The sequence below is a fragment of the Sturnus vulgaris genome, chromosome 1 (assembly GCF_052056855.1).
Source record: "Sturnus vulgaris isolate bStuVul1 chromosome 1, bStuVul1.hap1, whole genome shotgun sequence".
Lineage (NCBI taxonomy): Eukaryota > Metazoa > Chordata > Aves > Passeriformes > Sturnidae > Sturnus > Sturnus vulgaris.
In genome coordinates this window covers 72,430,527-72,446,812 of record NC_142243.1, presented here as the reverse complement: position 1 = coordinate 72,446,812, position 16,286 = coordinate 72,430,527, and the positions used below count along the sequence as shown (strand labels likewise).

At 40.5% G+C, this 16,286-nt stretch overlaps 1 protein-coding gene across 4 annotated transcripts in view; it reads left to right on the top strand.

Annotated features, from left to right (window-relative positions):
- FARS2 (phenylalanyl-tRNA synthetase 2, mitochondrial) overlaps positions 1–11,996 on the top strand; it is a 226,269-nt gene extending 214,273 nt beyond the window's left edge. For all 4 annotated transcript variants that reach the window (XM_088169809.1, XM_088169821.1, XM_088169815.1 and 1 more), the window contains one exon: positions 11,639–11,996. In XM_088169809.1, the coding sequence (XP_088025935.1) occupies positions 11,639–11,777 (139 nt within the window). In that variant the 3' untranslated portion in view covers positions 11,778–11,996. The remainder of the gene's footprint in view (positions 1–11,638) is intronic.
- Positions 11,997–16,286: the final 4,290 nt, after the last annotated feature.

Below are 16,286 nucleotides of genomic sequence, written 5' to 3'. Positions count from 1 at the left end.
ACTTTTATGAAGTCAACATTTAATCCCTGAAAACAATTTAGTAAACATCAAGGATTCCCAAAAACTAGAGGTCTTATCAGTCTAAGCAAATTTGTGAAGGTTAATAAAAAACCTAGCCTTTCCAGCAATGGCTAGGAATGTATCACAAAAGCACAAAATATTCTGAGTTGGATATACACACTTATATACACATAGTCTTATACAAATCGATGGGGTTATTACAGCATAGGTAGGTAAAATACAACCGTTGTCTACATAAAGAACAGGCTCAGTAAGTGAATACAGAGCAGTGAGTGAGTGAGAATGGGGAGGTCAGGATAACGTGGCTATTTATTCAGAGCACTGTATTGGGGCTCCACGAGTTGAGGTTTCTATGTGTTTCTATTATGAGATTAGCTGATCTGTAGTATATCCTAGGACAAACCGTTTCCTTTGTATTTTTTCAGTTTCACCACCTGCAACAGGGAATAAAGTTGATCAGCTTCTATGTCAGAAAACATGGCCCTAAAGTGGGGCCAACCAAGCAATCTTGATTTAAAGATTGGTGGCTCAGATGTCTCCTAGTCCCTGGACTTCCCAAAATTGCTTTGGGGTGAAGAATCTCGACAGGCTTGTTTGCAACATTGTTTTGTTAGAAGAAAGACTTTGCCCTAATTTCAAGATTATCTGTGGTTTAATGTGAACTTGGAAAGCTGGTTAACCTCAGAAATGTTTAAAAGAAAGAATGCAGTTCAGCCTATCAAAGATATGCAGCATCCTCTGTGGCTGTTCCTTAGAGCTTTCCTAAGGCATCTCTCATTCCTGAAGCAAGCAGCTGAGGGACATTCTCCATTCAGGATGTTGTCTTATAGAGTGGGTTGCTTGTTTATTTGTTTGTTTGTTTGACTCAGGCAGTGAAGGGTAACGGAGCAACACTTTGCTTTCCTATGTGCTCTATTTCAACGTTGGCCTAAAGGGCTAATGATAGGGTTGCTGGTTTAAAGAGGTTACATCACTTTCAGGGGATAAACAAATGCAGGATGTGTGTTAAGTCAGAGCTATAGGGAGCTATCTTTGCTACTCAAGTAACTTTCTGCATTTTAAAGACTGTTACATTATGTTATGCTAAAGAGTTGAAGAGTACTGCCACCTAGTTCATCCTCCTACTCCAAGACAGGATCAGCTCTACTTATAGCATTCCTGACAGACACTTGTATAACCAGTCCTTTAAGACTTCCAGCAAAGGGAAGTCCAACTGCCTTTCCAAGAGAATTTTCAGGCTGAACATTTCTGCAATATGAGCTCATTACTTTTGTCTCCAGCTGCTTGTGAATGTTGATAAAAGATTAGTACCTCACACTGTGCAGCAGCATTCTAGGTATTTAAAGCATGTCTTCATGCTTTCTGTTCTTTAGGCTGAGCCACCTATATTCTCTCAGTCTTGCTTTGTAACTTGTGTTGTCCAGCAAAGTCACAGGTTCATTCACCTTCCACTTATGGCTCTGTGTGGTCCTTAGTTGCTTTTTGCAGTGCTGCTTTTCACCCACCTTTCACTTGGTCTGACTGAACTGTACCCTCCAGCTTTATCAGTTTGTCAGGATTATTCTAACCTTATCTTCAGTTACACTTAGTATTTTACCCAACTTAATGTAATATGCCAGTTAACAAACACTTCTGCTGTGTCACCTCTTCCATTAGTGGAAGTACTCCATCATCCAGGAGCCAGATTGAAGAGCCCTACAAGAATGATCCTTTAGATTTGGCTCAACTGGGGATAACTGTTCCCAGAAACAACAAATTATTGACAAGTATTACAGCTACATACAAGATTACCTTTTTGTAGTAATCATTGGTATTGATCACCAGTTTTCTCATCCATCTATATGCAGTTCCCTCTATGGCAAAATGTTTAGGAATACAGATTTTTAATACCTAATTTTATGAACTGGATTTAGTGTTTTTTCTTGGTTTTTTCCCTTTTCATTATAATGCTTAAATTTTTTTCCTAAAATTTTGCAGCTTTGTCTGAAACTATTTACAGCTGCCAGTGGAATCATGCTTTGTGACATGTTGGTCTTAGACCATTTTTTCTTACCTTGTTTAACTCACTGTGAAGATGCACATACCTACACATACACCTACTCTCCATACTACTTCCTGCAATTTATCATTTCACTTATTGATTATTGAGTTATTAGCCTGTTATTCCTTTATAGATGGAAATTAGGCTGTTTTGACTAGATTTAATCAATACATCCATGTTTTCTTTTTTTTTTTTTACTTTTTTTTTTAATTTCCGTTGTGTGCTAACAAATAATTTCACAGATTCACAGAATAATCTGAGTTGGAAGGGACCCACAAGGAGCATCAAGCTCAACTCTTAAGTGAATGGCCCATACAGGGATCAAACCCAGAACCTTGGCATTTTTAACACCATGCTCCAACTAAGTGAGCTAATTAGCTACATCAGAGTTTTTCTGGGAAATTAAAGTAAAAGCAAATGGTTCATAGTTTCTATGGCTTTCTGGCTTTGGGTTTTTTTCTCCATTTCCAAAAATAAGCACTCTGACCTTTTTGAAACATTTGGTACCTTTCTTGTCCTCCATGAACTCTCAAAGACAGTAATTTCTTCTGCTCATTCCTGGAGTGCTTTATGGCAAAGTTCATGTCTTGGACAATTTGAGAACATTTGGTTTACTCTGATGCTCCCTGTGAATTCCCTTTTCTGGGCTGAGATCTTATTCCTTCTTTGTTGATACTAATTCCTGCTAGTGGGAGGATTGCTTGGCCTTTTTTAGCAAAGTCATAGCAAAAATGGTATTTTGATCTTCCTAGTGTAATGCTTCAATGGTTTGCTTTCCTTTCTTGAGTGACAGACCAATAATTTTGTTTTACTCACAGAATGATGCTTTTCATTTTGTGCCCTCACCTTTTAATCTTCATGCCCACAGGGTGTTTTATTGCATGATGCTCATATTATCTCACTGTAGGAGGTGTGCACTATGCATGCTTCCTATCATATACACATTTTTTATTTTCATAAAGAGCAACCATAATATTGAGGGGTCAACACGCCAAACATGGCAGCTAGAGTTTTCCAAACAAATGCTCATTTTGATGGCTGTGAAAGTTCTGGCCAGTGCACCTCATTGGCATATGTTGTCGTCTTTTGGCTAGTTTCAATAGTGCTGCAATGTTTTCCCCTTTGTTCCATTCAAAATAACCAGGAAAACCTCACCTACAAGATCCAGACTCTTTATCTCTCATCATGGTCCAAATGTAACATCTGTACAAATGGGATCTGGCAAAAGAAAAGTTTAACAGCCTGACAGTTTTGCAGTGTGTTAAAAGTAGTTTCATCTGCTGGCCAGTAGTTCTCCTTACTCTGAGGACTTTCTCTGAGTTGTCTTTCCAAGGCAGCAGCTGTCAGAAAAACGATGAGAGCAGGTTTCTTGTGGCTGTCTGTGTGGAACCATTCTATCCTCAGGGAGGGAAAGTGGTGGATTTCTGCATCTCCAAAACAAATCCAGTTAGCCAGATTAAGGCTCGTAAAACCTGACAATTCTGAGAGGAAAAATAACTTATGAACTGAAAGGACATAGCAAGAAACAGTTAATTGTGCAAGTGGCTGCAGGGTTTTCACCAGCTTTGACAGATACTGTAAGCAGTGCTATTGAGAAACTCCCTCTATTTGCATACACACAGCTACAAATGTTTTTAAGTTGCCTTCTGGTGCTGCAGGCTGATCTGTGGGGCAGGTTCATTTAATGTATTGCTTTTCTTCCAAAAAAACAGGGGCAAGTGAGTTCTTTTAACCTCTGCTTTATGTTTTAAAGTTCCTCTTGTCTTCTAGTCTCAGGTTAACTCAGCTGTTCCTGCTGACTTCTTGTCCCCATCCTGTTTTCTCCTGGTTTGGCCTTAGTTTATCAGTTAAGAAACAGCATATTTGGTTATCCTGATGTTGTCTCTCCACTCTTCCCTGCCCTGTCCAGTGTGTTTTGGATGAGTTGCTTTTTGCTGCCATAGCTTGTTTTGGTTTTCAGGACTGCTATACGATTTGCAGTAAAGAAGGGTGACTGGAAGTGTGGGTGACTGGAAGTGTGACCTGAAAGAAGGGTAATTCAAAGGGTCTGTGCCTACACTTGTCCAAGCCCTCTCTCTCTCATCAGTTTTCTGTGGGACCTTGGACAAGTCATTTAGGTTCTTATCTGAGTCCAGAGCCATGTCCATCTTTAACTCACAAGTGTAAAGGTACCTTAATACCTGCCTCCTGGACCTGGTGAGGACAAAACCACTCATCCCAGTGATAAAATCTATACAAGAGTCTAAAGCAGCATTCAGGCCTTCTCTTGCACTTGTCTGTCATCTAGACCTTGATTTCTGCCAGTGCTCTGGAGATACATCCAAACCAGCTGTCACTGCCATCCATCTTCATTTCTTAGGAGAATGAATTGTTGTAAATTCTCCTATAAATTCCATTTCTACTTGATAATGAAATATGTTTTAATTTGACAGCAATGTTATTTTTAGTAATACTTTTTGTAGCCTTTAGTATTAACAGCTAGTTGGCAGAAAAAACTGCTAAATATTTATACTTCTCATCTTTGATCTTTCACTCAGAAGAACTGAAAAGGTATCACACTTACCATTTTTATTATAAATATTTTAGAAAGCATTTTAAAGAGTCCAAATTCACCTCTCATGTTGGATTTGTTCAGAATGTTGGGATGGCTTGTGTCTCTTAAGTACAGGTAGTTGCTAATGGTTGGAAAGTTTAGGGTGATCCTTCTGTGGCTAAGGACCAGGACAGGAATTATTGACATCATGGTTTGATAGGAGGAGGACCAAAGCTTCTTGCATCCTCTTACTTGCAGGCTTTGGCTTGGAGGAAGATGAATACAATGTCTTTGCACAGGAAGCACCACTCTACAAAGTGTGTGTTCCAGAGCTGCTCTTTGCAAACAGGTTGTGTCCCTCATCCTCTCCAGTACAGCCAGTTTCCCTGGAAGGGCACAACAGAGCTGTGAATGAGATACCCAAGTCACAAAGTTCTGCCAGAACCACAGAGCCTGTTGCTGCCAGAGATACCTTCTCCCACTACTAAATTACCAGGGATTTAAGAGGTGAAGAAAAATGTGGAGAAATCAGGAGAGCCAGCAATGACAGAAAATGTGTTGATTTATTATGGGTTTACTCACTGAAAATGTGATTTTTTTCTATGAATTTCCTGGTTGGTAGCCAAAATGCTTCAGCTGCCAGTACTACCAGGACTTCCAGGTAATGTGTTCTTCTGTTCTCCTCAGTATGTCAGTATCAGCTATGCCAGCCAAGTTTCTTTTCCAGAGAGAGGGGTTGATGCGTCATAGGAACTTTTTGCCTTAGCCTCTCATGGGAATGGCAGTCCTGTCATGGTTTCTGAACTAAACAGCAGAGGAGAAAGTCAAGAAGCTTAGATGGCAATTCCCACAAGGCACAATATCCAAATTGAGTTATTTTGTTCTTTTGTTTGCTCAGTTAGAGAGTGTTTAAGTCTCCAGTGGTAATTTTTTAAACAAATAATTAAAAGTATTACTCCTTGCATTTTATTGTGGTGAAAACAAGATTAGACTTTGAAAAGCTTTTGACATGAACCTTTTCCAATCAAACCTACAGAAAGTAAAGCAAAATAAAATCCTGTGCTGTTCACAGAACAGGTATTCCTTCCTGTCTCATGCTAAGACTATCATTTTTTTCTCTCTTACTTTCAGCATCCAATTATTTTTCTGTGTTTAGTACATAAAAATAAGTCTCAAGTACTTTACCAATCAACCTTCTCTTATTTGCCACTGCAATGGGTAAAAGCCATTTCACTGGATTTTGTATGTATGTATCAGAAAGTTTTGTTTCTCCCATCTTTATTTCACCTGTGCAGTCCTTGTATCCTGTCATGGTGATAACTCTGAAGAAAAAAATAGGGGTTTGTACCCTATTCTGAGTCTCACAGGTTTGCACATGTTCTGATCTTTGTGTGCATGGCTTTCTTTCATTGCTCAAAGGCTCGGCCTTGGGAAGTTGAGAGACTCATTCCATGCACAGTGATGAATTTATGTGGCATGGTGAGTGCTCTGCGGTAGCTCTGCTCAAAGTTAAGCAAGTCTTGAAGATATTCAGCCTCTAGCCTACTCTTGAGTCTTCCTGGATTTAGAGCAGGATTTTGAACTGTATCACTCAATGAGACCCTAAAAACAGAAGATGCCCCATGTGAAGTGAATGCACAAAGTTCATCTTGCAGAGGGACAACTCTCAGTCACATCCAGCTTTAAATCCACATGAAATGGATTTGTCAGTATTGCATTGACCAAATATGATGGAAATACTGTCCCCTGAGTTTGACAGATGATTTTCCCAAAGAGACAGAGACTGGAGGACGAGCAGTCATCACCAATGCTGGAATCCATCCCCCTGAAGAATGGTTTCATACCTGCTTTACAACCAGGGATCATTGCCTTCTTCAAGGAATCAAGGAGTCACTCTCTTTAAAATGAAAAGAAAAAACCCAATCCCAAATCCCAAGGCTTGGTAAGTTTTTCTGCCCTTTGGTGGCAGCAGAAGTCTGTGTCACAGTTAGCTTATGATCCTGTGGGTACTCTAGATTTTTTTTCAGTATAATGGAGAATGGTACTTTTCTTCTTCACCCTAGTGATATTTCATTGCTGCCTGCATGTAATGGATTCCATTACTTCTGATGCTGTGAGACTTAAGAGCTTTTTAATAGGAAGTGCTTGGATCTGAGATGGGTTATCTGTATCCTTGGCTGGTTACTGAGAGGACTGTAACAGTGCACAAGGGAAATACTCTCTCAGTGTCTTGTATAACTCAGTCTGTTTACAAGAGTTCCCTCTGCTTACGAGCTGGCAGAAGAGAGCCCTGCAGTGCTCATGGTAGTTCTTTTCTTGGCCTCTGTCAACAAACCAAGGTGATCTGTTGAAATAAGGAAAGGTCTTTATGGGCCAAAGAACAACTAATTGCTTGACGTGTTCCATTAAACATTTATTGAGTACCTTAACAGCCAGGAAACTTTCAAGTTGCCTTGAGCCTGTGAAAGATTTTTTTCAGTATTTATTTATTTGTATCTATTCCTGCATGCAAGAAATTAGTTGATAGATTTAGGCAGAAAAGGAAAATAATGGTCAACGCTTTTGAATTAATCCAACGTTTTTGAATATTGGACAGTGACTTAGACTGTACTTATGGCTATCTAACAGTGTCCAGTGATTGCGAAGCTGAAAGTGCTTTCATTTTTTATCCACTTTTCACTCTCTTAACTAGAACGTGTTATTTATGTCCTTTGCCATTGTATTCCATACTGTGCTCTTTATCTCTCAATAATCTGGCTATTAACAGAATTTTGACTTTTTTTTCTACATGAAGAGAGAACCTTAAAATGGAATTAATACTAAAGAAAGAATGAAAAGGTCAAGCAAGTTTCAGGTTTGGTATTCAGATACAGATTTCACCAAGTCCAATTAGAAAAGAGCAAAAAGTCCATTACTGTCTCAGTTTTTTGAAATAGAAGAACAGTATTTCAGTGCAATCATCAGTCAGTGAACATGCACGTCTTCTGAAGTGACCACCAAAAAAATCCAATAAAGTTGACACTCTCAATATGCATATCTTGGCCTGAACTGTTTTTGAAGCTGAACCACCCTTCTGCCAGGTGTCAGCTGGAGAAGGTATACAAGATAAATGACCATTTCCTGCTTTCTGTGGGTTTAAAACAATTTTTTAATCTGAAGGTGATCTAATGCCTATCACTGGCATCAAAATCACCTTAAACAAAAATATGTTCCTTTTTAAGAATATGCTGTGTGTACAATGTGCTCTTCCAGAGAGATGAAGTATTAGCATTTGAAAGGACGGATGAGAAGGCATATTTTGGAAAGACCTTGGCTCAGAGAATTACTATTATATTCTATGTGCACATCATCATGGTAATTGAAATATTTGCCACTGCTGAGAAGGTATACAGCACAAGCCTTTTGTCATTTTCCATGATGTGGTTTCTAGCAAAGAGTGTTATTTGTCAATTTAAAATTTATGGTAGGATGTTTAGCATTTGTGCCTACTATCATAGAGATGGATGTGGTTTGAAAGCATGAAACAAAAAGGGACAGGTAATTACATCTTCTTGCAGTTTAATATTCTTCCTCATTTCCACTTAAAATGTGAGCCATTCTGGAACTACTGGAGCCACAAAGGAAAACCAAAGCTGTGCTCTTTGTATGGCTTTGTCAATTAGGATGCTGGTAACATGAAATTGTTTAATTGTTTCTTCCCATCATCACTGCTTTTGGGACCTTGTTGCAACAAAACAAGCCCGTCTCTTCCCTGAGGTCATTCCATGCATGTGATCTCTTGTGTAGGGTGTAGCAGCCAATGAGTACTGTGTGAAGGTTTATGATGAACCTTTTGAGGGCATATAAGATACACTTTTCAGTGGCTGGGATACCCTCAAGGAACCTCATTAACATGGCTTACTTAACAGAGAGAAAAAAAAAATCTCAAATGCTTGCACTACCATGTGTGTAGATCTTTCGTTTTAAATGGCATTCTGTGGGAAAAGGTGCAGTATAGATATCATGGTGAGTAGTACTGCTTAGTGAACTGCTCCGGATACAAAAGGGATGGTACTCTTTTGCTCTTTCATGCTGTGGCTGATTGTCATCTCTAGTTTTCTGTTCCTCAAAGTGAATCCAGCTCTCAGGAAAAATGTCTGGTTCTGTGTTGTCCTCACCACTTAAGAGCAGGGGTAACCTCCATACAGAAGTCTCTGTGCTTCTGTGCTTTATTTAAGGCAGATGGAAAGTAGAACACAGGTAAAAGGTAAGGGGTTTCCCACTCAGTGCTGCCCCTTTTATCTCCCTCTTCCAGTACAGGATGGAGGAATTTTCATTCTTGTTATGGTATTGCATGTGGAAGAGATAAGTGCCAATGCCAGGCATTTATTCTTTATGCAACATTTTGGTTACCAAATGACCCTGTGGCTCGTCTTATGTAATGCCTGAGACAGGTTCCCTAGAACGCTGAAGTGTTTTGCTGTTGGTTCTGGGATCAGCTTTCCAGCCAAGTTGCATTTAAATAATTCTTCAGTGTTTTTCCAGGCAGGGAAAGCTAACACACATGTATGAATTTTTGTTGCCTAACACACCCTTTCATTCCAGCCCAGGTACCAGGGTGAGGTTGCTTTCATGTTGATTTTATTATACTAGTGGCAGACTAAGACCCCTTTATTTCTTGTTCTGCTTAGTATCAGGCTGAAATACCCAAATATATACAGTGACCCTCAGATGGACCCCCACAGTGACTCTGACCTGGCAGGGACCAGCTCCCTAGCACATGAAGGCAAGTGAGTGCCAATTCCTGAAAATCATGAGGCAAAGCTCTTTTCTCCAAAAATCATATGAAAGAGCATTAAGCATTATTTTGCTCCAGTGTCTGTCCACAGCCTGTGTCCTGTTTCCTCCTGTGACATCAGAATAAATCCCTGCCTTCCTTCTCCCTTTGAGCAGTGCTTCACTGCGCTCACTGTGCTTCATTACCTGCAAGCCGCAGGCTGGTGCAGAGGACACTTGTGACACTGAGCTCAGCTGAAGCCTAATGGGAGAGGAGTCCGCGTGACTGCAACCACACAGACTCCTCTGGCGGGGCACTTTAGGTGAATAAATCCCCGTCTGCTCACTGTTAAGCTTCTACCTTTTTTTATTTTTATTTTTTTAATTTTTTACTCTGTGAAGCTGCTGTTGCAGGTTTTGGCCTCAAAATTTTGTTTCTCAGGATAGAGAGCCACTGCTTCTGTATTGTCAGGCTGCAGCATGACATGCAGCAGAGACTTCATTATGCATAAGCAGAGCCATCTTTAAGGTAGGCAAGCACTCTGTGGCTGTGCAGAACAAAAGGGAAGTGAGAATCTGAATTAGCAAAGGTAGTATTTGCTGACAGTAATTGTTTCCAGTTGCAGCTGATGGCAGGGATTAATCACGGTGTCTTAATACTTTATTCGGGAGCAGGGGAAATATTAGGGGAGGAAAGAGCTGAGAAGTGCTCTTCCAAATCTTCCTTGAAAAGTTAGTAATAGTACTCTGGAAACAATGCTTAAGATTTTGAAACTTGCAGTGTATCTTTTATTGAAATAGCTTTGAACCCTTATACTCCTTCTTTCTAATTAGCAACAGAGATGTAAATAAACCTAGCTAAAAGGTGGTAGCATGCAATGTAGCATCCATGTTATGTGGAGGTGTGTATATTAGTAGTTACAGCTTCATTTTTTGCCTATAATTAAATCTAGATTAATTAAATTTAATGCAATCTCCATTCTAGTTCTCTCACACCAATGCTTAACTTCAGCTGCAGCTAGCAGAACTCAAGTCCAGTGCTGTTCTCTACAACCTCTACCCTTTCCTGAAGAGGTGGAGCAGAGCAGAGCAACACCTTCCCCACAGTTCCACTCCCCCTCTTTTCTCAAAGATCACTTTTCTGCAGCATTTAACCTGCATACAGGGAAAGCTCTTGGCTGGCTTATAGCAGTTAACTGCAGTCAGCTTAACACTTTATGAAATGCAGTTTGCCCTTTCAGGTGCTAGCCAGATTTAACGTGCTTTATCTTCAGAGCACACAAAAAAGGAGGAATGCTTTAATTAAAAGTATCTTTTTTATTGTAAACCGCCAGTGGGAGCAGGGCAAACTTCCCACCCTTGTTGGGTGGGACAAAATTCGTATCAAGCAACTATTCTGAGGTAAAAATTGCCTGTGCCTGTTTCTAGTAGGATTTGAGGTTGAAATGAGTATCTTGAGAGTTGTCTTTGTGGATGAACACATCTAATCTTAGATTTAATCAAATAGTCATAAGCATAAATGTAGTTCTAACATGAAGCAATTTTCAGGAGAGAGATGACCCAAAGCGTGCTGACTGCCTTTGTGTGCCATTAAATGCAGAGTTCTGCCACTCTGGAAGCTTCTGCCTGGTACTGTCTGGCTTCCCATTATTTTTCCCCTCAGATTTTCTCTCTTTCATTGAAGTGAATGTTCACCTTTGAAAGAAGAACCTGTGTGGGTTCCATTTGAAACTAAAAAGGATGCCAAAACTGCCATTTAATTTCAGTAACACAGGCACTGCAATTACAGAGATGCCCTTGCAAAACTAGGTGCTCCTGCCTGCTTTTGATGGAGGGCAAGAAGATTTTTTTCATTCTTACTCCACTTCATGGTTTGTCCTGATTTTTCATTAGCTTGTCTTTGCCTAATCAGCAACTTTTAAATACTTTTCTTTCCCCCATCATTCCCTTTTCTCTATTCCTGGTCCCTGTTCTCCTTTGTCTCTTACTTTCCATAGCACAGGGTAAGAAGCCCTTCTCCTGGGGTTGTTTGCTCTGGTAAGAAGCTACCACACCACAATACAAGTTGAGGTGTAAGGTGGACTTCTGCAAAGTCCTTTGCCAAAATTAAAATTCAGCTCAGTCCCGCCTCTCCGAGCTGTGTGTCTTAGCATTAAGGTGATTTTCAAGCTACAGGGGCGAAATTAGACCGCAAATAAAAATGATCCAGAGGGTAAGTGTTTGGCCTCATGTATTTGCATTTGCAGGCACGTGTATTTATGAGTCCTCTTTTGGTTTTTGTTCTGCAGGACGAAGAAGGTCAGCCACTGCTACCGAATCACGTACCGGCACCCGGAGCGGACGCTAACGCAGGACGAGGTGCATCGCATCCATCAGGCTATTGAGGAGTCAGCAGTTCGGGAGCTGGGGGTGGAGGGCAGGTTCTAGCAGTGCTGCTCTGGAGCCCCAAGGACAGCTGCGTTTTTTATTTCTTTTTTCTTCTTTTTTTCTTCTTTTTTCTTCTTTTTTCTTCTTTTTTCTTCTTTTTTTGGGGGGTAGTTTTAGGTCACAAGTAGAGAGAGGGATTTTGCGACTGAACACAGAAAGCGATTGATAAATGGGTAATGGTAAAACTGGCAGGTAATAAACATTAGTACTGAGAAATCATTGACAAAGTGCTGGTGCTTTATTTTAAGAAATGGGGGAACAGCAGTAATGTAAGATTTCCCTCCTGTTACGATAAGAAATACACTGCCTGGTGGTTTTCTCTGTTGTTAATTGGTCCCTGGGTTCCATTAAACTGTAAATACTTGGCATTATTTCTGTGTTGACAGGATCTTCTGTCCATGTAACAAGTGAAGCAAATCAGAGATACAGATTAGTTCAGGGAAGAAAACCCCATCCTGCCCTGCCCCACTGCACCCCCATCCTCAGCTTTTTTTTTTTTTTTTTAATAAGAGATGTCAGATTTTGCTTCAAGAAACCTTCCCAGAAGTACATCTTGTGAAGTTTGTCTCTCTTACCTTCAGAGCCCATGGGTGTTGCTTTTGTCAGCTACAGAGGAGCTAGTGTGGCTTGGGCTGGGCATGGCTGTCTGCAAATGCTGGGTCATTGGCAAGTTTTTCCTGTTGGATCCTTTTGCTCCCACAGAGCTGGGCAGAGCTTAGTGAGGTGCTCCAAGATGTACTGCCTTCACCAAGGGAGAAGGTCCCTTGTCTCACTTCTCTTTGCATAAACACCAGTGCAAGATAAGTCTCCTGTCACCATGAAAGTGTTGATATCACCTGTGGCAGATGGCAGTTAATAGAAACTCTTCTCTACAATGCCCTGAAAAGCAACTGCCTTGATCTCTCACAGCATCTTGGTTTCTAGCAGCAGTGTCAAAAATTCGACCTTTAAGGCAGAAAACCAAACTAAAATGGGATCTTCTGCTGTTTGAGGCTCCAGTTGCTTTACAGGATGCTTGTCTTTTTCATTGCAGGGTGTAATAAGTAAATTCTTGCAGTGGTATGATGCTAGGGCCTGTAGAAATGTTCAAATGATCTGATAAATACTTGATGAGCCATTGCAGATGCTGATATGGAATATGGGACCTGTTTTGGCTTGTGATGGTATTTCATACAGTCTTGCAGGTCACATCTGGTTGCTGTGCAGGCAACATTTCCTCCTTCAGGGAAGAAGGCAGTAAAAATGCTACACTAAACAGCATCTAACACTGATTTATACCTTATCAAGAAACATCTGTGCAGCAGACTTGTACTCTACCATAAGAAGCCTGTTACTATTGCAGATGTGACAGAGGCAGAGCTCATTTTAATTTCATTACTCAACATATTTAGCTGTGTAAACAAATCCTAATCTAAATCGCTGTTGTGTTATCCAAATAACTTGATTATGAAAACAATATGCTAGACTTTTTACAAGGCAAAAAGAATGGGTGGCATTTAGGCACCAGAAAAACCTATGTGGTTATTTTTAAGCCATCATCTACTAAGATCCATAAATACAGCCTAGCCCATTTGATGTTTCTCAGTCTCCTTCATCCTTCACCTTTTCAGAATTCTCAGTGATGATGTGAGGAGGAGGAGGAGGACTTCCCTGAACTGCACTGAGTAGTACTTGTTCCAAGACGGGGCCTGATTGATGCTGCCACAAGGGCAGCACATAATGTGGGTCTTAATTGATGGAATTGCCTGTGGAGAGAGTACCATAACCTGTGTGCTGTAATGAAAGAACTAAGTCTCTTGGGATAACAGGAGAATATATGTGGTGAAGTAGGTCACAAGAATTCTCTTTTAATTTATTAATTAATGAGGTTTCCCTTTTCTACTCCCCAAATCTTTAAGTTCTTCTTTGATTTTGATCAGTCCATTTTGAGGGCATAGAAATCTGGGGGAAAGAAGGAGGAGAAAACTGGACAATTGAGCCTTTTTCACTGCAGCCACAGGACATCATGTGTGGCTTTGCAAGGCAGTTTGGGTGTTCTAGGATCAGTCCATATCCAGTCACTAACATCATCTGTATTTGACTCAATGATTTTAGAGCTCTTTTCCAAGCTAAACAATTCTATGATTCTCTGTGTCTGGATTGCACTCCAGTAAGCATAGGCTTTCTGCAACAGCCAGGTCTTGGTGGAGTAATGTTATCCTTTGAAACCTGGAAGGTTAATCTCACAAGCTAATAGGATAAGGGGGAAGTAGAAAGCTTTTCCTGAAGCTGACCTGACACCATGGGATCATCTTCTGGAGTATATGTTTTCATAGGAGCAAATTTCAAGCAAAGACATGAACCATTAAGATTAAAAAACCAAACAGCCTTTTTCAGGAGCAAGCGTGATTCAATCATATGAAGGCCTGTAAAATCATATGGGCTGGCTGTGAGCATAATATAAATACTTGGGTGTGTTTAGCTTAGGTAAGCCTTTGCCATACATGTTTAGGGATAATCTACTTGGAAGACCTATTGTTCTGGCAAGAATTCACCACAAGTAGCAAAGTAGACCTCAGATCAAAAGACATCAGTGTTGCACTTTTATGCTCCTGTCCTCTGGAAAATATGATTTTCCCTTCAAAGGTTGACTTAATTTTACTGGGAAATTTGCTATGGGTAGTAGTAAAATCTCAAACCATGTGATCCCTTGTGGGTGCCAACAGGGAGCCCATAAGAACCCCAAGGTTGTAAAAGCCATGGTTTATTTTACTGCTGGTCAGAGACACAGGATGCCAACAGGACCTCAGAGGCTGGGCTGACCCTGGTGGGAGTATGACTGAGGAAGGTCCTTGGGACACTCACTGACCAACTCTGTCAAAGAAAGAGCTCTTTGCCCTCTGCTGTCACTTGGCTTTTCTCAAGACTTATTTAGCACAAAGGTAGGTGAACTGGCTTGAAAACCAAGAACAGCATCACTGCCGAAGATCCCTATAATCTGTCTCATGAATATCCCCCAACCCTGGATGAGCTACAGGTCTAATAAAGGGGGATGAATTCCCAAATATCAGTGTGGAAATACTAAGGGGAGCAGCATTTGATTAATTAATGAGCATGGTGACTGACTAGTGGCAGGCACAATACACTGCTTCCTTTTTTTATCAGTTCCTTGTGTATGTTTTTGTGTGTTTCTGGGTTTTACATCAGTATCCTTTAATAAAAGAGGAAAAAGTCAATTGTAGCTAAAGAAGCTACAGGAGTACTGGTTGGGGATCTGAGTGACTGAACTGACTGTACTGTTTGAATGTTCTGAGTGCTGGTTTTGTTCCTAGTTACCATTGGTTTTCAAGCTGTGATTCCTAAAAGACTAAAAGTTTAGTTTTAGCACCCAGTTTGGGATCTTCCCAGTAAATGGCAGCAGATTTACAGTGCACTGAGCCTTACCTGGTTTTGATGTTCTTGTTGAAGGTGCTGCAATGGAAAGGTGATATGATCTAGATAGGCAGGAAATGGCTCTGTGTTTTTACCCTTGGGACAGCAGTCACCTCTGCCATGGTATTGCCAAGCATGATCAAACAGTTGCACAGATATGAAATCAGTTTTCTACTGGGAATCCAAAATATATTAGTAAACCACTGGTGGTCATTATTGCCTTTCCATTGAAAGTATTACTGCTCTCCCTTCTGCAGCTCTGGCTGTACTGCAGCACTGAATTTACTGTCTTCTTACTCTGCACCTGTATTGAGTTCCTCAGCTACTGACATATTGGTCTCAGCCCTTGAATAATTTCATGTAGGGATTAGATTAAAAAAAAAAAAAAAAAGTTGTGGGTTTTTTGTGTGTTTGGTAGTTTTTATTTGCAGTGATTGGTGCATTTCAACTGTCCCAGGAAAACTGTCAGTCAAGGCAGGATTCTGGTGGTTCATTGAAGTAAACACAGGGAGTTTTGCCCTGAAAAGCAGAATTATGTTCCATCTCATTGAGTTCATATTTGGGCTAAACTAAAGAACCTTGTCTTCATTGTGGGTTGTCTGAAGGTTGACTGGTGCTCATTAGTTAAGCCAGGGTCAGAAAGCACTCTATGTTGCCACAACCACCCCAAACACACACAGAAGTAGTTTTATGCACAAGGACATTCTATCAGATTCAGTGTGAGCATATAAAATGATTGTGCTGGGTATTTCAGGCTTGCTAGTTGATGAACTATTTCCATCTGAGTTATTATCATCTGGGATAGAAAATTTTTGGGTTTTTACTTCAGTTCTGAAATAAGTAGCCGTATTTTTAAAGCTCAGTGCTCTCTTCTGCTACTGTCTGCTGTGTCTTTGCTCAGAGATGACTGTTTCTGTAAAACAGATTTGCTTTCTGTGTAGAACAGGCCATGTTGGCTAATTACACCCATCATGATCAAATTTTAAGATATGCAAGCATTGTCTCTGAAGGACTACCAAAACTGAAGCAGTCTTGTGATGACCTTGCACAAATTTGTAGGGGACACAAGAAACCAGTCATTGGTACTTCCCACCTGCT